This window comes from Oncorhynchus nerka, linkage group LG7 (assembly GCF_034236695.1).
Source record: "Oncorhynchus nerka isolate Pitt River linkage group LG7, Oner_Uvic_2.0, whole genome shotgun sequence".
In the NCBI taxonomy this organism is placed as follows: Eukaryota; Metazoa; Chordata; class Actinopteri; order Salmoniformes; family Salmonidae; genus Oncorhynchus; species Oncorhynchus nerka.
Window position 1 is genome coordinate 29,847,483 of NC_088402.1, and position 21,101 is coordinate 29,868,583.

Genomic DNA, 21,101 nt, shown 5'->3' on the forward strand with positions numbered 1-21,101 from the left:
ACAGCACTCTGTAGGGTAGCACGATGGTGTAGCCGGAAGGACAGCTAGCTTCCGTCCTCCTCTGGATACACTGACTTCAATAAAAAACCTAGGAGGCTCATGCTTCTCACCCCCTTCCATACACTTACACAGGAATTATGACAAATTCCTGAGTGTCACGACAATTTGTCCAACTGAAACTCTCATTTGCAACTGTTGGACTAATGATTACACCCTAGATCAGCTAGAAGCATGCAAGAGTGTGCAAGGCGGTATTGAATGTGTCACTGTGTCCATTTTTTCTTTCGACCTGTGTACACCTATGTTGTAAACTTTCATTCATAGGCTAGGTTGTAGCAACCTCATGATGGGTATAGGGCAAATTTGAGTATAAAGTAGTAGTTTGAATCTATTGATGTTGGCCTCCAGGGTTGCACAGTGGTCTAAGGCACTGCATCGCAGTAGCTAGCTGTGTCCCTAGAGATCCTGGTTAGAGTCCAGGCTCTGTCGAGAGCCGGCCGCGACCGGGAGACTCATGGGGCGGTGCACAATTGGCCAAGCATCGTCCAGGTTAGGTGAGGATTTGGCTGGCAGGGATGTCCTTGCCCCATCGCCCTCTAGCGACTCCTGTGGCGGGTCGGGCGCATGCACGCTGATACGGTCGCCAGGTGTACGGTGTTTCCTCCGACACATTGGTGTGGCTGGCTTCTAGGTTAAGCAGGAATTGTGTCAAGAAGCAGTGTGGCTTGGTTGGGTCGTGTTTCAGAGGACGCATGGCTCTTGACCTTCGCCTCTCCCGAGTTCGTACGGGAGTTGCAGCAATGAGACAAGACTAACTGCCAATTGGATACCATGAAATTGGGGTGAAAAATTTTAAAATAAAAATGTCATAATAATAATAATCTATCAATGTTACATTGAGCTGGGTGATTGGCATATGAATAACAGTCACCCGCTATGCTGTAATAGAAATAAGGCCATGCTCATGAAAAAAATAATCATCCTCCCTCATCTTAAATGGCACCAACCGCCACTGGGTGATGCTTGGTTTGTTTCCTGGCTGACAGGGATTCAAACAACAGCTCTCTGATTCCCCATAGCGATCAATCCGAGCGCTGCAGTTGTCAGTAGGCTACACTTCGTTTTCCTGGGTCCATGTTGAAGTTGGTCAGCCCAGACTTTCTCGCATACTCAGCTTCGTCGGGTCATTCCAGGGCACGCGTTGCATCTGTTCCATCCCGCTCGTCCCGCTCGCAGGTACAACAAACACCGACTACATCCGCACAAACTCAGTAAGAGAGGAATGCACCGGTGGAGTGTCGGAAAATAACATTTCTGTGTGCCGAACTGCGTATGTGGTATGTTGCCCCATTTTTGTGTTATTCTTTGCTGCGTATGTAGTATGTTGTCCAATTGTTGTGTTCTTCTTTGAAACGTCAATATTCCGGTGCAGGGAAAGGGTGCTCTTGAAAAAATTACGTCCGTTTGTAGACGTTCCAGAAGTCGCTAGACTGTTCATTCGTGTGTCGATAAGAAACACTCCCTTTGCCTGATTATTGTCTACTTTCGTCGAATAGTTTTTTTATACGATCTCTTGAGTTGGTGTTTGTTGTTCAGGCTAATGGCGGTCTGAAATCAAGGTTTTATAATGTGGGCGGATGTGAAATCATTTTGTGGCAGAATCGGCAGATTAATCTAGGTGTGCATTTCGAATATTTTTGTGTGTTGGCTACAGTTTGCATCAGAATTACAACTGCTGCATGCCATTGGCCAGTCAACAAGTATTTATAACGTTATATGGATTATAATTTGTTGCCGGTCATTCTTTAGACACACATGGGCCGGGGCGCTTTATAATTCAAATGCGCTGTTCAGAACATCTGGATAGCCTGCCCCAAATATTAACAAAACTTTGTCATGCAGGTTATTGTCTAAGTAGGCAAAATAAAATAGCCTATGCTCCCCTAACAACTTGATAGATGCAGAATGAATCATTAATAATGGCTTAAGAATGGCTTTGTGTACGTTAATAGGCCTTATTATTGGGCTATTAAAACTGTCTTGTAAGAGAAAATATTACGCGTTTCAAGTTTAAATGGTCAAGGGAAATGCCTTCTTGCAAGCTCTAACCCAACGCAGTAATCAATATCAATGTAGTACTAAAAATAATATAAGGTGTAACAAAAACCCAATAAATAGAAATAAGAAATGTTGCCAATCACAATCAATGCTGAATTTCAAATTTCAAAATAATATCCAATATGTATGAGTCATTCGTTCTTGAATCATATGAATCATATAAATAAGTTATGCATGAAGTAGCCTAACAGTAAGCTATTTGGCATTGGAGACACTGACCTATATAAGGCACAGACCTTTTATATGGAAAATAAATACGTCATTTAGGCCTAGGCCTATGGCACAACACGGAAAGTCTAGAGATGTTAAAGGGGTGAGGAAATGTTATGCAAGGTAAGGAGGAAATAGATGGTTTCTCTCATCGTTGAGATAACGTAGCTTCTCATGGCTGATAGGCGGGGTTTTTGATTGGGCACCGTGCAGGTCGTCTAATAGCCCATTGAAGGCATATCAGTCATGTTTGGAAGTAGCCAATATATTGCCCCTGTAACTTAATAATTATTTTAGGCTATAACGTTGCACCGTCACTCATTCTTAGCCTAGACTACTAAGTGCTGTAAACGATTTTCTTTTCCGTTGTGGAAAGTTAATTATGATTTAAACCTCTATTACCACTGTGGGTAGTTACAATGTAACAATATTTTGTTGGAATGGTTACAATATTACGTCACGTGGATCTGATAAACATGTTCTGCAACCTTGTATCAACGTGCCTCAGAATGAAGTTGTCCTTCCAGTCTTGCCGTAGATAGAGTTTCGGGACATGTATCAGAATTCTCCGCTCTCATGGATTCTGCTGTTCTGGCTGGGGGTATTTCAGGTCAAACGACAGCCTTCGTAGCGATGCCGTGTGAAAATTGAAGTCAATTTGCGAACTGGTGAAGAAATCAAAAGCCTACCTGACGGTACGAGTAGACTTACAACACCTACATCGATTAAATATACATTAGGATAATTTGTGACACGAGTTAGCCCTAGTGTAAATTAACCGGGCGATATCCTAATGTAGCCCTATTGATAACACCAAAGCACGCCTGCAGTGGATGTCTGATAGCCACTGGATTACGTAAATGTCCAATCCTTTCTGATCTGCCAGGGTTCTGTATTCAGGCTATTGAAACTTCGAGGTTGTTAGTTTGACACGGCATGAAAGCAGACTTTTGAATGTCCTCGGTTGGCCTGTACTATCAGTGGACTTGCAGGATAACTTCTGATAAGGGAGTGGTCGAAATGTACACAATTGTTACCCGGAGGACAATGGGGGAGGGTCATGCTTTTTCAATTTCAGTCATCAGGGGGAGGGGTTAGTATTTTTTTATTTAGTCAAGGGGAGTCATGTCATTTGTAATCGATTAATTAACAAACCTAACACAATCGTAAATCTAAACACTGATGGTAGCACTATAGTTATGGGGGTGTATCCAAAATATTTGTGCTATTTTCACCACCAAAAATTATCAGCACAGTGCTGGCAGTGGCATGAAAGGGCTGGGTTTTGATTAATAAACCAGTTGTGGGTTTATCGAGGTTAGGCCCCTCACTGGCCAATCAGAACGTGCTCGATGGATAAATATGTGGTTGCTTCAATTGGTGTATTTATGGTATTTTATGTTTTGCCTTGGAATCAACTTCAATGTTAGCCCATTATAGTTTGTTAAACAGCTTACAGAAATGAAATAACTAAATATCGACCCATCCCATCTTTGCTAAATATGTTAACTTGAACCAAATATGATGTTTTATATAAATATTGGGGCCATCTTCGCATTCACACGTCTCCAGAAGTTGCATTGCACAGACGTTCTCACCATAAAATCAGGACAGTGTGTATCATTCAAGTTTTTCACAGAATTTTATTAAAACCAATTAGTTTTTTTTTTTTTTTCAACAGCAACAATAAATGCATGTTCAATTTAATGATATCCTTAAATTGAGGTTAGCTGAAGGCTGGGACTAAAAACGAACAAAAGATAACTCATGTAAAATATACTGTCTGTCAAATGTATGTATAAGCCCAATGTAGAAGACTAAGTATTGTTGTCCATTAGTTTACTCCAGTTAGGATAGGTGTGGTAGGTTTAGGGGAAAATAATAAAGGAAAATATATTAAAACAAATATATTTTTGCAAAATAATATACATTACCTGTCAAAAGTTTGGACACACCTACTCATTCCAGGGTTTTTATGTATTTTCTACATTGTAGAATAATAGTGTCAATGAAATAACACACATGGAATCATGTAGTAAACAAAAAAGAGTTAAACAAATCAAAATATATTTGAGATTCTTCAATGTAGCCACCGTTTGCCTTGATGACTCCTTTGCACACTCTTGGCATTCTCTCAACCAGCTTCATGAGGTAGTCACCTGGATTACAAGGTGTGCCTTGTTAATTTGTGGAATTTCTTTCTTTCTTAATGCGTTTGAGCCAATCAGTTGTGTTGTGACAAGGTAGTGGTGATATACAGAAGATAGCCCTATTTGGTAAAAGACCAAGTCCATATTATGGCAAGAACAGCTCAAAAAAGCAAAGAGAAACGACAGTCCATCATTACTTTAATAAATGCCAGTCAATCCATCAAATTTAAAGAACTCAAAGTTTCTTTAAGTGTAGTCGCAAAAACCATAAAACGCTATGATGAGACTGGCTCTCATAAGGACCGCCACAGGAAAGGAAGACCCAGAGTTACCTTTGCTGCAGAGGATAAGTTCATTAGAGTTGACTGCACCTCAGACTGGAGCCCATATAAATGCTTCACAGAGGTCATGTAACAGACACATCTCAACTAGAGGTCGACCGATTAATCGGAATGGCCGGTTGATTAGGGCCGATTTCAAGTTTTCATAACAATCGGAAATCAGTATTTTTTTTTTGACACAGATTTGGGCGATTAAAAAAATATATATATTTTTACTTTATTTATCCTTTATTTAACTAGGCAAGTCAGTTAACACATTCTTACTTTCAATGACGGCCTAGGAACGGTGGGTTAACTGCCTTGTTCAGGGGCAGAATGACAGATTTTTACCTTGTCAGCTCGGGGATTCAATCTTGCAACCTTACAGTTAACTAGTACAACGCTCTAACCACCTGATTACATTGCACTCCACAAGGAGACTGCCTGTTACGCGAATGCAGTAAGAAGCCAAGGTAAGTTGCTAGCTAGCATTAAACTTATCTTATAAAAAACAATCAATCAATCAATCATAATCACTAGTTATAACTACACATGGTTGATGATAGTACTAGTTTATCTAGCGTGTCCTGCATTGCATATAATCGATGTGGTGCGTATTCGCGAAAAAGGACTGTCGTTGCTTCAATGTGTACCTAACCATAAACATCAATGCCTTTCTTAAAATCAATACACAAGTATATATTTTTAAACCTGCATGTTTAGTTAATATTGCCTGCTAACCTGGCTCATTGCGAACTCTGAAGACTATTTCATCCTAACAAAGACAGCCAACTTTGCCAAACGGGGGATGATTTAACAAAAGCGCATTTGCAAAAAAGCACAATTGTTGCACGACTGTACCTAACCATAAACATCAATGCCTTTCTTAAAATCAATACACAGAAGTATATATTTTTAAACCTGCATATTTTGCTAAAAGAAATCCAGGTTAGCAGGCAATATTAACCAGGTGAAATTATGTCACTTCTCTTGCGTTCATTGCACTCTGCAGTCGGTGTATAACAGTTTGGGCCGCCTAATTTTCCAGAATTTTACGTAATTATGACATAACATTGATGGTTGTGCAATGTAACAGGAATATTTAGACTTATGGATGCCACCCGTTACATAAAATACGGGACGGTTCCGTATTTCACTGAAAGAATAAACGTCTTGTTTTCGAGATGATAGTTTCCGGATTCGACCATATTAATGACCTAAGGCTCGTATTTGTGTGTTATTATGTTATAATTAAGTCTATGATTTGATAGAGCAGTCTGACTGAGTGGTGGTAGGCACCAGCAGGCTCGTAAGCATTCATTCAAACAGCACTTTTGTGCGTTTTGCCAGCAGCTCCCCGCTGTGCTTCAAGCATTGAGCTGTTTATGACTTCAAGCCTATCAACTCCCGAGATTAGGCTGGTGTAACTGATGTGAAATGGCTAGCTAGCTAGCGGGATGCACGCTAATAGCTTTTCAAACGTCACCCGCTCTGAGAATTGGAGTGGTTGTTCCCCTTGCTCTGCAAGGGCCGCGGCTTTTGTGGTGCGATGGGTAACGCTGCTTCGAGGGTGGCTGTTGTCGATGTGTTCCTGGTTCGAGCCCAGGTAGGGGCGAGTAGAGGGACGGAATATACAGTGGGGCAAAAAAGTATTTTGTCAGCCACCAATTGTGCAAGTTCTCCCACTTAAAAAGATCAGAGGCCTGTAATTTTCATCATAGGTACACTTCAACTTCTTTGAAGAATATAAAATAAATGTTGATTTGTTTAACACTTTTTTTAGTTACTACATGATTCCTTCTGTGTTATTTCCGTAGTTTTGATATCTTCACTATTATTCCACAATGTAGAAAATAATACAAATAAAGAAAAACCCTTGAATGAGTCGGTGTATCCAAACCTTTGACTGGTACTGTATATTGACAAAAAAATATATGTGGGGGATTGGAAATTATGCAGAAAATTACAATAATTGAAGCCACAATCTATCTGCAATATGAAGTCCTCTGTTTTAGTACTTTTTGCTAAATGAGCTGTACAGGTTTTTGTTCTATTACAGTTACCTTAGGGTTGACGTACCAACTAACAATATTAATTATTTTGTGTATTTATTTGTGTATTTTGCCCCCTTTTTTTCTCCCTAATTTCGTGATATCCAATTGCGATCCAGTTATGATCTTGTCTCATCGTTTCGACTCCCCAATGGGATCGGGAGAGACAAAGGTGGAGTTACCCGTCCTCCGAAACATGACCCTCCAAACCGCGCTTCTTAACACTCGCCCGCTTAACCCGGAAGCCAGCTGCACCAATGTGTTGGAGGAAACACTGTTCAACTGACGACCGAGGTCAGCCTGCATTATTGGGTATTGTGTGTAGATTGCTGAGGATTTTTTTAAATTTATTTAAGGGTGTAACGTAACAAAATGTGGGAAAAGTCAAGGGGTCTGAATACTTTCCAAGTGCACTGTACAGTTCTTGACCAAATCTTGAAACTGACCGTGATTAGAAGCAGTTTGTGGATTTTGGAGTACTCTTCATTTCAAAATACTTTTCATATCTACAGTGAGTAGAAGTTAGCTTATATTCATATTCTCTAATGAGAATACCTAAGGTATTTTGGTATTTCTGTACTAGCTGTCCACTGCCATAGGGTGTGTCAATGCTCTGTTCAAAAGTAGTGTACTATGTAGGGAATAGGGCTCCATTTGGGATGCAGACTTCCTTCTTTGACTTTAATGTGATAACTAACTTTGTCAATGTTATTGGATTTGTACAGAGACTTTCATGGTGTGCTACCAAGAGGTGTCTTTTAAAATGTCTGCCCTTTCAAACCCTGCATGTCTTGTGTCAGGAGCAATTTGAGTGTAGCACACCGTTTAGCCTAATCCTGTTTTATTGAGGGAAAACCGAGATGGAGCAAATTGGGTGCTACATGGTTGGTTGTTATTCGAGCTTTGACTGCAAAATTCTGGAAACTTTCCCTAAATTCTCTGGTTTTCTTAATCTTCGTTGGAGGACTCAGGATTTCCTGCTTTTCTCTGACTTTAATTCTCTGACTTGCAGTCTCTTGCAGTCTCTCACCCTACATACACAAACATTTCATGAGCTATTACGGGTCAGGCCAGACTCATATGTTCTACTCAGAGTTCTGAGGCCTGCGGCCCGAGTTTTGGGTTCTCCATGTCAATAATCAGTTGATGGATACCACTACACCCTGCTCCATGCCACCTCTGAGTTGTTGAAAGGGCTCAAGGTCTTCCTTCTAGGTCTGCTCAGACCTGGGTTCAAATACTATTTGTTTCCTTCAAATACTTAATTATCTTGCCTGACAATATGGAACATATGGAATAGTCTGAAAAGTACAAACCCAAGCAAACCCCTTATGGGCCTTGGTCAAAAATAGTGCACTTTAAAGGGAATAGGGTGTCATTTGGGAGAGAACCGTTATCTCACATCTTTGAGCGAGCTAAAATGCTCTCACTCACTCACTCATATTTCATCACTGACTGGCTGGCTGGCTGCAAGCTGTGCTGTGTTCTAACTGTTCTGACTATATTCAGGCTGCTAATGCCCACTAATCATACTGCTAATGTCCACTAATCACTCTGCTAATGCCCACTAATCACACTGCTAATGCCCACTAATCCTCTGCTAATGCCCACTAATCCTCTGCTAATGCCCACTAATCCTCTGCTAATGCCCACTAATCCTCTGCTAATGTCCACTAATCCTCTGCTAATGCCCACTAATCCTCTGCTAATGCCCACTAATCACACTGCTAATGCCCACTAACCCTCTGCTAATGCCCACTAATCCCACTGCTAATGCCCACTAATCACACTGATAATGCCCACTAATCACACTGATAATGCCCACTAATCACACTGATAATGCCCACTAATCACACTGCTAATGCCCACTAATCACACTGCTAATGCACACTAATCCACTGATAATGCCCACTAATCACACTGCTAATGCCCACTAATCACACTGCTAATGCCCACTAATCACACTGCTAATGCCCACTAATCCTCTGCTAATGCCCACTAATCACACTGCTAATGCCCACTAATCACACTGCTAATGCCCACTAAATCCTCTGCTAATGCCCACTAATCCACTGCTAATGCCCACTAATCCTCTGCTAATGCCCACTAATCCTCTGCTAATGCCCACTAAATCCTCTGCTAATGCCCACTAATCACACTGCTAATGCCCACTAATCACACTGCTAATGCCCACTAATCCTCTGCTAATGCCCACTAATCCTCTGCTAATGCCCACTAATCATCTGCTAATGCCCACTAATCCTCTGCTAATGCCCACTAATCCTCTGCTAATGCCCACTAATCCTCTGCTAATGCCCACTAATCCTCTGCTAATGCCCACTAATCCTCTGCTAATGCCCACTAAATCCTCTGCTAATGCCCACTAAATCCTCTGCTAATGCCCACTAATCACACTGCTAATGCCCACTAATCACACTGCTAATGCCCACTAATCCTCTGCTAATGCCCACTAATCCTCTGCTAATGCCCACTAATCACACTGCTAATGCCCACTAATCACACTGCTAATGCCCACTAATCCTCTGCTAATGCCCACTAATCACACTGCTAATGCCCACTAATCACACTGCTAATGCCCACTAATCCTCTGCTAATGCCCACTAAATCCTCTGCTAATGCCCACTAATCCTCTGCTAATGCCCACTAATCCTCTGCTAATGCCCACTAATCACACTGCTAATGCCCACTAATCCTCTGCTAATGCCCACTAATCCACTGCTAATGCCCACTAATCCTCTGCTAATGCCCACTAATCACACTGCTAATGCCCACTAATCCTCTGCTAATGCCCACTAATCCACTGCTAATGCCCACTAATCACACTGCTAATGCCCACTAATCACACTGCTAATGCCCACTAATCACACTGCTAATGCCCACTAATCCTCTGCTAATGCCCACTAATCCTCTGCTAATGCCCACTAATCACACTGCTAATGCCCACTAATCACACTGCTAATGCCCACTAATCCTCTGCTAATGCCCACTAATCCACTGCTAATGCCCACTAATCACACTGCTAATGCCCACTAATCCTCTGCTAATGCCCACTAAATCCTCTGCTAATGCCCACTAATCACACTGCTAATGCCCACTAATCCCACTGCTAATGCCCACTAATCCTCTGCTAATGCCCACTAATCACACTGCTAATGCCCACTAATCCACTGCTAATGCCCACTAATCACACTGCTAATGCCCACTAATCCACTGCTAATGCCCACTAATCCTCTGCTAATGTCCACTAATCACACTGCTAATGCCCACTAATCCTCTGCTAATGCCCACTAATCCTCTGCTAATGCCCACTAATCACACTGCTAATGCCCACTAATCCTCTGCTAATGCCCACTAATCCTCTGCTAATGCCCACTAATCCTCTGCTAATGCCCACTAATCACACTGCTAATGCCCACTAATCCCACTGCTAATGCCCACTAATCCTCTGCTAATGCCCACTAATCACACTGCTAATGCCCACTAATCCTCTGCTAATGCCCACTAATCCTCTGCTAATGCCCACTAATCCTCTGCTAATGCCCACTAATCCACTGCTAATGCCCACATGAAATGATATTGCACTTTAGCAGAATTTTTAACATAGAGGCTGGGATTCAAACAAATTGACTTTAGAAGGTGATTTCTGCTCAAGCTGACATTGGCATTGTTTTCAGCCAACAGCTTTTAATGCAGTGGGCTAAATTAGGGTCACGGAGAGTGTTTATTGGTAATCTTAAACAAATATAATTTGAAACAAAAGGATACACCTCACACACGTGTTTATGGGCTTAAACAAAAGAACACACTATGTACCAGGTCAGGTATAGAGTTGAAATGTATTACTTAAAAAATATATATATATTTTACCCCCTTTCTCCCCATTTTCGTTGTATCCAATTGTTAGTAGTTACTATCTTGTCTCATCGCTACAACTCCCGTACGGGAGAGACGAAGGTTGAAAGCCATGCATCCTCCGAAACACAACCCAAGCAAGCCGCACTGCTTCTTAACACAGCACGCATCCAACCCAGAAGCCAATGTGTCGGAGGAAACACCGTGCACTTGGCGACCTGGTTGGCGTGCACTGCGCCCGGCTCGCCACAGGAGTCACTAGTGCGCGATGAGACAAGGATATCCCTACCGGCCAAACCCTCCCTAATCCGGACGACGCTAGGCCAATTGTGCGTCGCCCCATGGACCTCCCGGTCGCGGCCGACTGCGACAGAGCCTTGGCGCAAACCCAGAGTCTCTGGTGTCACAGCTAGCACTGCGATGCAGTGCCCTAGACCACTGCGCCACCCGGGAGGCCCTAAAACTATTACATTTTGAGTTTGAATACCAATATTACACTTTATATACATAACAAAAGACTGAAATATAACAAGACTTTGACATAGACAACACCTGATTTTTAATTTTGTTTTAATTTTGAAATGATTAAAAATATGTATAATATTCCACCCATGAGCACACTAGAGGGTGTTTAGTCATTTGACTGCAGGAAAGGGCTACAAGTCTAATGCTCTGTGCAGCTCGTTAAATCTGTGTTTGTTTGAATCCAGGGCTAAACCTTAACCTACCGTAGGATGATCCTGCTTACAAAAGCAGAGATACTTGTTAGGTTATGGGCCCCGGTCAAAAGTAGTGCACTATATAGGGAATAGGGTGCCATTTGAGACGTAACCATTGAATGCAAACCACTCATGTGTTCCTGTGAGGTAAAGGAAGAGAATTGATCCACGTTCTGATTTAGATAGTACAGTATTTTGGAATGGTGTGATCGTCAATCACATGAATCTCTTGAAGCGGTAAGCGATCCGATTATATAATAGGTCAGGTAGATACACATTTTTTACTCCTGCAGGAGAGTAAGTATTATCCACCTGATTCAGCACTTCTCCACAGAGGCTCCTCTGTTTAGCTCAGTGGGGTTGTTTTTTCCTTATCGTGCCTATAGGGGAGTTTATGAATGTTGCAGAAAATAGACATTGGCCAGATGGCAAACAGACAGGCAGGCCGCTACAGGTAGCATTGGGTTGGTATGTTAGAATGGATGAGCCCACAGAATGCCCCAGAAGGTGTTGTACCTGGTCCATCTCCTCTCTGGAAGATGAGTCTCCTGATGTGCCACAGACCTGTGTTCAAATACTATTTCATATATTTTATATACTTTTTTAACATTCAAGCCTAGATAAAGTATTTCAAATGATTTGGTGATATTTGAATCCAGGTCTGATGTGCATACAGGCCCCTGGGAGGGTCTGGATGGCATTCAGCTGGGGAGTTGAACCACGGTTTCGGAAGAGCCACGATGTTTTAAAGAATGTATGTTTTCTTCTGTTAAATGAACGGCGTAGTTTAATGATCGTCGGTGTCAGATGACGCAACAAACAACAAACGCATGTCTGGTGCTGTAAAGAACAGAACACACACACACAACACATGCCTAGAACAGAACACCGCTGTATGAGGAAAGGACAGCATGAGAAAGACGACTTGACAGCTGAGTAATGAAATTGTCTTGTGTTCCTGTGGTCTGGTGTTTGTGTGTGTCAACCCTGGACAAAATGTGCAGCTTGGCAGCGAAGTGGCAGCTTGGCCTCTTGACTAACGACAGCAAGCACCAAGGCTATTTCCCAAATGGCACCCTATTCCCAAATGGGCTCATAGGGCTATGTCAAAAGTAGTGCACTATGTAGAGAATAGGGTGCTATTTTGGACACAGCACAAGCATCTGCAATGGTTTAGCACAACCTCAGATAGTCAACCCAGCATGTTCTCAGGAACATCTTAATGATTCTTACATTTTTATCAAGATCACAGAAAAATGCTAAAGAGAGAGCTTTGCCCAAACACAAACACGGCTTCTTCTTTCTGCAAGCCTGTACATGTCTGAACATAATAATTGCTGCATTTCTGGTTTGTTTTCTTTACAATGTACTGTACCAACCAATGTGATGTGGTCTGGGAGGTGTACAGATGTAGGGTTCTTAATTTGACCACCCTGTTGCAGGATAACTTTCCTGCAATGCATTTGGATTTCCACTTAGAAATTTCAGACTTGATTTTCCCTGATGAAAATGTAAATGAATTATAATCCACATAATAATTCACATTTCCTGTTGTAGCAAACTGGCTCAAATGAAGATCCTACATCTGTATAGTGGTGAGGCCTTGTTGATTGAACTGGTAAGACCTGATTCACCCTTCTCATTTCTGTTCCTGAAGTTGTCTGTAGTGTCATACATTACCATGGCTCTTGTAGTAGTGACATGTACAGTACCAGTCAAAGGTTTGGACACCTACTCATTCCAGGATTTTTCTTTATTTTTACTATTTTCTGCATTGTAGAATAATAGTGAAGACATCACATCTATGAAATAACACATATGAAATCATGTAGTAACCAAAAAGATTCTTCAAAGTAGCCACCCTTTGCTTTGTTGACAACTTTGCACACTCTTGGCATTGTCTCAACCAGCTTCGTGAGGTAGCATCCTGAAATGCATTTCAATTAACAGGTGTGCCACGTTAAGTTAATTTGTGGAATTTCTTTCCTTCTTAATGCGTTTGAGCCAATCAGTTGTGTTGTGACAAGGTAGGGGTGGTATACAGAAGATAGCCCTATTTGGTAAAAGTCAAACTCCATATTATGGCAACAGCAGCTCAAATAGGCAAAGAGAAATGACAGTCCGTCATTACTTTAAGACATGAAGGTGAGTCAATGCAGAAAATGTCAAGAACTTTGAAAGTTTCTTCAAGAGCAGTCGCAAACACCATCAAGCTCTCTGATGAAACTGGCTTTCATGAGGACCGCCACAGGAAAGGAAAACCCAGAGTTACCTCTGCTGATAAGTTCATTGGAGTTGACTGGACCTCAGGTTTCAGCCCAAAGTAATGCTTCTCAGAGTTCAAATAACAGACACATCTCAACATCAACTGTTCAGAGGAGACTGTGTGAATCAGGCCTTCATGGTCGAATTTCTGCAGAGAAACCACTACTAAAGGACACCAATAATAAGAAGAGACTTGCTTGGGCCAAGAAACATGAGCAATGGACATTAGACTGGTGTAAATCTGTCCTTTTGGTCTGATGAGTCCAAATTGGAGATTTTTGGTTCCATCCGCCGTGTCTTTGTGAGACGCAGAGGAGGTGAACAGATGATCTCCGCATGTGTTGCTCCCACCATGAAGCATGGAAGAGGAGGTGTGATGGTGCTTTGCTGGTGACAGTCTGTGATTTATTTAGAATTCAAGGAACACTTAACCAGCATGGCTACCACAGCATTCTGCAGCGATACGCCATCCCATCTGATTATGCAGTTAGTGGGACCATCATTTATTTTTCAACAGGACAATGACTCAAAACACACCTCCAGGCTGTGTAAGGGCTATTTGACCGAGAAGGAAAGTGATGGAGTGCTGCATCAGATGACCTGGCCTCCACAATCACCCGACCTCAACCCAATTGAGATATTTTGGGATGAGTTGGACCGCAGAGTGAAGGAAAAGCAGTCAACAAGTGCTCAGCATATGTAGGAACTCCTTCAAGACAGTTGGAAAAGCAGACAGCCAAGACGATGCATGAGTGGCTTCGGGACAAGTTTGAATGCTCTTGAGTCGCCCAGCCAGAGCCCGGACTTGAACCCGATCAAACATCTCTGGAGAGACCTGAAAATAGCTGTGAAGCGACAGTCCCCATCCAACCTGACAGAGCTTGAGAGGATCTTCCGAGAATATTGGGAGAAACTCCCCAAATGCAGGTGTTCCAAGCTTGTAGCATCATACCCAAGAAGACTCAAGGCTGTAATCTTTGCCAAACATGCTTTAACAAAGTACTGAGTAAAGGGTCTGAATCCTTATTTAAATGTGATATTTCAGTTTTTTTTATTTTAAATTTGCAAAAATTTCTAAAAACCTGTTTTTGCTTTGTCAATGTGGGGTATTGTGTGTAGATTGATGAGGGGAAAAAACGATTTAATGATTTTTAGAATAAGGCTTACCGTAACAATGTGGAAAACGTCAAGTCTGAATACCTCCCCAATGCACTGTATATGGATGCTTTATAAAGCCAGACACATTTGTGGACGCAATTAAGTTGGTTTCCTCTCTCCTCATTTTTCTTAGACAATTAAGGCAAGGGCTGTTTTCTCATCTCTTAACTCTGATTTTGCCTCTGCCGCATTGTTCTGAACAGCAATATTATGGGTAACTTTGCAATTATGCACGTAGCAACATGGTCTAGAAAAAAGGCACCAATTCAACAGCACAGTGATGCGTTTCAGAACCGCGGACAGCGACCATTATCCAACGCGGGGGAGAGCTCATTTGTCCTAAAAAATAAATAATATTTTTGTGTTGCACCATTGTTCTTACATTAAATAACCATAAACCATTTCAGTAGCCTATATCTTAGACTGCAGGACTGTGCTATACCCACTGCCTCAACAATAGATCAGTCCACTCAGACCACATCGAATCAGATGGGTGTCTTGTACATCAAGGTTATTTATTTATTTGTTTTTTGCTACTGCTTGACTAAAGAAATCTCAGTTGACCAACAGCCTATCGACCAAACAATTGAATAGTCGACTAAATAGAGTCAGCCCTAGTCCATAAAATGTTTTAAGCTTTAAGTAGAAGCCTATGTGTTGTTGTCCATTAGTTTACTCCAATTAGTGAGGTGTGGTGGGGTAAAATAAAAAAAAGCAGGGATTGATAGATGGGTAACAATAACGAAGCAGACATTGAATATCTCTTAAGCATGGTCAAGTTAATAATTACACTGCGGATTATATTTAAATCACCCAGACACAAGATACAGTCACCCTTCTGAAAGGAGCTCCAAGACAAGAACGAAACTGCTCAGGGATGTTACCGTGAGCCCATTGGTGTTTTTAAAACAGCTACTGAATTCAATGTCTGTGATGGTAGAAAACTGAGGATGGATCAACAACATTGTAGTGACACCACAATAATGACCTAAATGACAGAGTGAAAAGAAGATACACATTTACAGAATAAAAATATTCCAAACATCTTGTGTGCAACAAGGCAGTAAAGTAATACTCTAAGAACATTACAGCAAAGGAATACACTTTTTGGCCATAAATGCAAAGTCTTATGTTTGGTTCAAATCCAACAAATCACTGAGTAACTGCCTCCTTATTTTCAAGCATGGTGGTGGCTGCACCATGGTCGGGGTATGCTTGACATTGGCGAAAACTGGGGTGTTTTTCAGGATAAAAATAAACTGCATGGAGCTATGAACAGGCAAAATCTGCGGAAAACCTGCTTCAGTCTGCTTTACTCCAGAGACTGGGAGAGGAATTCACCTTTCAGCACGGCAATAACCTACAACACAAGGCCAAATCTATGATGGAGTTGCTTACCAGGAAGACCGTGAATGTTCCTGAGTGGCCAAGTTACAGTTGTCACTTAAATCTGCTTGAAAATCTATGACAATTTACAATTCTTCAAGTATCTTGACGGAGCTTGAAGAATTATTTAAAACAATAATGGGCAAATATTACACTCCAGGTGTGCAAAGCTCTTAGACTTACCCAAGAAGACTCATAGCTGTAATCGATGCCAAAGGGGTTTCTAACATGTATTGATTTAGGGAGCTAAATACTTATGCAACAACTATATTTTAGTTGTTTTTTTAACTTTGACATTACTGTATTTTGTGGAGATTGTTGGCAAAAAAATGAAAATGAAATCTATTTTAATCCCACTTTGTAACACAATAAAATGGGAAGAAAATCCAAGGGTCTGAATGCTTTTGCAAGGCACTGTACATTACCATCACTACGTAATCTGAGATTAAATTGCTACATGATTTGCCATCTTAGAGGAACGGAAACTAGGAAAGAGTCTGTGGTTGTAATTGATTAACGTTTGATTTAAAAAGTATGGATTTCAGAGACAGGCATGCAACAGAAGAGGACAAACATGGGTAGGGGTGCACGGTAAAGGGTTCAAAAAAGTTTAGAAATTTAAAGAATCGACTACATAGCTAGTCGAAGGTTCATTTCAAAAACTCTAGTCTGCGTTTAACTTCGTGGAGGAGTTTAGGCTCTTGGCTAAGGGAATAGGGTGCCATTTGAGAAGCAGCCATGACCTGCATAATACAGTACAACATGCAACTCTGAGCCAAATTCCATCTGCTCATTTGCTGGATGAACTGTGGTGTGTTGTAAACTGATTGGCTGACTGGGGTTCTACTCGCAGCTGTCAGAAGCAACTGTTTAGCAACCACACAGTATAGAGACAGTAAATCTCCTTGCAACGACAGTGGTCAATGCTGGCTGGAAGAGCTCTCTTTCTGCAATGTTTGGCTGCCAATCCTGCACATTGCAGACCTGGGTTCGAATAATATTTTATCTAATTTCAAATACTTAACACTCGGAGCGTGAGAATTCCATAACTGCTAGAATTGCCATGATGGTCATTCTGACCATTTTAATATTTCAATTGTGTAAATTTCAATGGTATATTCCAATTGCTAAATTAATGCATTTATTATGTTAAAATAAGTAATAAGAAACCTCACGACACCAAACGATGTTGAAACTAATTTCACACCATATAATAATAGATGTGGCCTTAAGATACAATTGATAATATTGTCAATTTTAAAAATTGAGAATGAAAAGAATGATGGCCAGTGCAGCATCCATTGACACGAAGGGAACGGAGCTTAACAAACAGTCCATGCAGGCCAGACGTTTTGATTGAGGAGATTCTACAGTTTCTAATGAATCTAGTTTTGCCAAACAACTCTCAAAATTGCACGGATGGGCACTGTTTCAAAATATAATTAGAAAAACACGGCTCACACGTTCCTCATGAGTACTGGCGACAATCAGCAATAGTCATTTGGGAAAAATATCCTTTCTATTTTATTCTGTTATGTCCCATAATATACTTACTGTAAAATACACACTGAGTGTACAAAACATTAAGAACACCTGCTCTTTCCATATCTGAATCCAGGTGTGATCCCTTATTGATGTCACTTGTTAAATCCACTTCAATCAGCGTAGATGAAGGGGAGGAGACAGGTTAAAGAAGGATTTTAAAGATTTGAGACAATTGAGATGTGGATGGTGTATTTGTGCCATACAGAGGGTGAATGGGCAAGACACAATATGTAAGTGCCTTTAAACGGGGTCTGGTAGTAGGTGCCAGGCGCACCGTTTTGTGTCAAGAACTGCAACGTTGCTGAGTTTTTCGCGCTCAACAGTTTCCTGTGTGTTTTTAAGGGTCCACCATCCAAAGGACATCCAGCCAACTTGACACAACTGTGGGACACATTGGGCCAGCATCCCTGTGGAATGCTTCCGACACCTTGTAGACTCCATGCCCTGACGAATTGAGGCTGTTCATAGGGGGGATGGTGCTAAACATAGCATCTCCAGGACTCCATGCATACAAACCACTGATGAGCATCTTTGGAACATCTACCTTTTAAAAAAAGTCTAAAATCAATTTAATATACACCATCACAATACATCCATTATTTATTTTATTCAGGTCTAAAGAAACATTATGATATGAAGAAAATGTATTTCAGAAGAACAGAATATGAGTTGGTCTACTGTATGTTACCTGGCTATGTGCCATGCCATAGACTGTAGACTTGTTCAGTTAGCAGACAAGATATGCTTATAAGTCCCGTGGCATTATTTTATATTAAATGATTTTATAGTAAGAAGAATATTATTGAACTTAGCTGAATAAAATAGAAAGGATATTTATCCCATTCCGGAGCGAGTGTGCTATGAAGTGGAATGTTGAGTGTAAAAGTGATCATTTGAAACCGGTCCTATATGCTAGATTTAAAGTTATTTGGCAACTTTAGTTGTGAATGATACAAACCTTAGAATGCCTTAGAAATCAAAAGATATATGGGCTGCATGATGCGACTAGAGACGATTAATGACTTGAGAAAGTCGCTAAATCAGCTTTACGCTCTGTTCATTGCCTCAGGCTGCACACGCTGTTCTCTCTTCAAATGATCATATTTTCACCCATCAGACTTCTCAATTTAATCTCAATTTAATCTAGTCTAATATGTAAAAATTGATTGAATTTAGAATGGCCTATTATTACATGTGGAGGAACAGAGGAAAAAATACATGTCATCCTTATGCATTGGAATAGTGAATGGAGGCCGCTTTCCTTCACTCATGCTGGGTAGGCTACTCCAGTTACTTCCCTCCACCCCTCAACCACTGTTTGAGGAGTTTGTAGCCTCTTGCTGTGCGACAGATGTTATTCCGCCCAAACTCTGTATGCCATGGACTCTCTAACCCTGTTCCTGCAGCTACCCAGTGCTTCATTTGGGAAGTGAAATCTGTTCGGGAACGTAGTAACGTATTTTCACAACAAAACATAGGGAATTTTTATATGTATATAATTACTATTACTAGGCTATTCATAATCAAATAAAAATTCACTGTAATTGTAGACTAACTCTGTATACCGCCCTGTACCATCATTCACTGAAGCAACATCAATGCCTAGGCCTTTGTGTTCTCTCCCAGACTCATGAATAGAAAGTTTGGAGTCCACTTTCCCGCCTGTTTGTTTCTCAATCATGCTGGTTAGGCTACTCAAAGTTAGTTCACTCCACCCATCAACCACTGTTTGAGGTGTGGTTCAGGTAACCAGTCTATTCAGTATGCATAATAATACAGTCCACACTCAAAGGCCATTACTAGAATTTCTTACATTTTTGAGTGTAGTTTAGACCAATCATGACTTCCCAAATGAAGCACTGGGTAGCTGCAGGAACAGGGTTAGAGAGTCCATGGCATACAGAGTTTGGGCGGAATAACATCTGTCGCACAGCAAGAGGCTACAAACTCCTCAAACAGTGGTTGAGGGGTGGAGGGAACTAACTGGAGTAGCCTACCCAGCATGAGTGAAAAACGTACCATTTAAAAAAAATGTTTTTCTGCATGCGTAATATGCGGTAGGCTATGTATTGTGTAATGGCACAATCATTGTAATTTTCTTTTTTTTTAGGGGGGCTTGGGGTCATACAGTATATATCCCTATCCGTATGCATACACTCTACTATGCATATACCAGGCCATTAGGACCTGATGGAGGGACAATGGAGCCCTGAGTACCAGGCCATTAGGACCTGATGGAGGGACAATAAAGCCCTGAGTACCAGGCCATTAGGACCTGATGGAGGGACAATAGAGCCCTGAGTACCAGGCCATTAGGACCTGATGGAGAGACAATAGAGCCCTGTGCACCAGGTCATTAGGTCCTGATGGAGGGACAATAGAGCCTTGAGTACCAGGCCATTAGGACCTGATGGAGGGACAATGGAGCCCTGAGTACCAGGCCATTAGGACCTGATGGAGGGACAATAAAGCCCTGAGTACCAGGCCATTAGGACCTGATGGAGGGACAATAAAGCCCTGAGTACCAGGCCATTAGGACCTGATGGAGGGACAATAGAGCCCTATTGCTATTCTGTTCTTTTGAAATACATTGTCTTAATATCATATTTTTTATGAATATCCCAAATTAAATATTAATGGTTTCTTTGTGTTTTTGTATATTAAAGGGATTTATTAGACTGGCAGCTATTGGTAATTGTTGAGGCCCGGAGATTCTACTGTTGAATATGCATACGGTCATTTTGACTGTCATGGCGCTTTGAGGTAGAAATACTCAAAGTTTTTGTCTTTTATGATATTTACACTACATGACCAAAAGTATGTGGACACCTGCATCTCATTCCAAAATCATGTTCATTAATATTGAGTTTGTCCCCCCTTTACTGCTATAACAGCCCCCACTCTTCTGGGAAGGCTTTCCACTAGATGTTGGAGCATTGCTGTGGTGACTTGCTTCTATTCAGCCACGAGCATTAGTGAGGTCGGGGATTGATGTTGAGCGATTAGGCCTGGCTCGCAGTCAATGTTCCAATTCATCCCAAAGGTGTTAGATGAAGTTGAGGTCAGGGCGCTGTGCATGCCAGTCAAGTACTTCCACACCGATCTCGACAAAAGTGTTGCCACAAAGTTGGAAGCACAGATTTGTCTAGAATGTCATTGTATGCTGTAGCATTAAGATTTCTCTTCACTGGAGCTAAGGGGTCTAGCCCGCACCACGAAAAACAGCCCCAGACCATTATTCCTCCTCCATCAAACTTTACAGTTGGCTCTATGCATTGGGGCAGGTAGCGTTCTCCTGGCAATCAC

The 21,101-nt window shown here is 41.5% G+C and overlaps 1 protein-coding gene across 12 annotated transcripts in view; it reads left to right on the forward strand.

The window, feature by feature from the left end:
* The first annotated feature begins 1,046 nt into the window (after positions 1-1,046).
* Positions 1,047-21,101, forward strand: part of LOC115131435 (thyroid hormone receptor beta) — a 137,961-nt gene continuing 117,906 nt past the window's right edge. For 2 of the 12 annotated variants that reach the window (XM_029663158.1, XM_029663160.1), the window contains exon 1: positions 1,048-1,337. Coding sequence is in view for 2 of the 12 variants with exons in the window: in XM_065020397.1 (XP_064876469.1) it covers positions 1,333-1,337 (5 nt within the window). In the remaining 10 variants the exon portion in view is untranslated. Of the gene's footprint in view, positions 1,338-2,886; positions 3,024-12,998; positions 13,060-21,101 lie in introns of those variants that run through there. The other 10 variants (XM_065020397.1, XM_065020398.1, XM_029663159.1 and 7 more) reach the window with 9 other exon arrangements.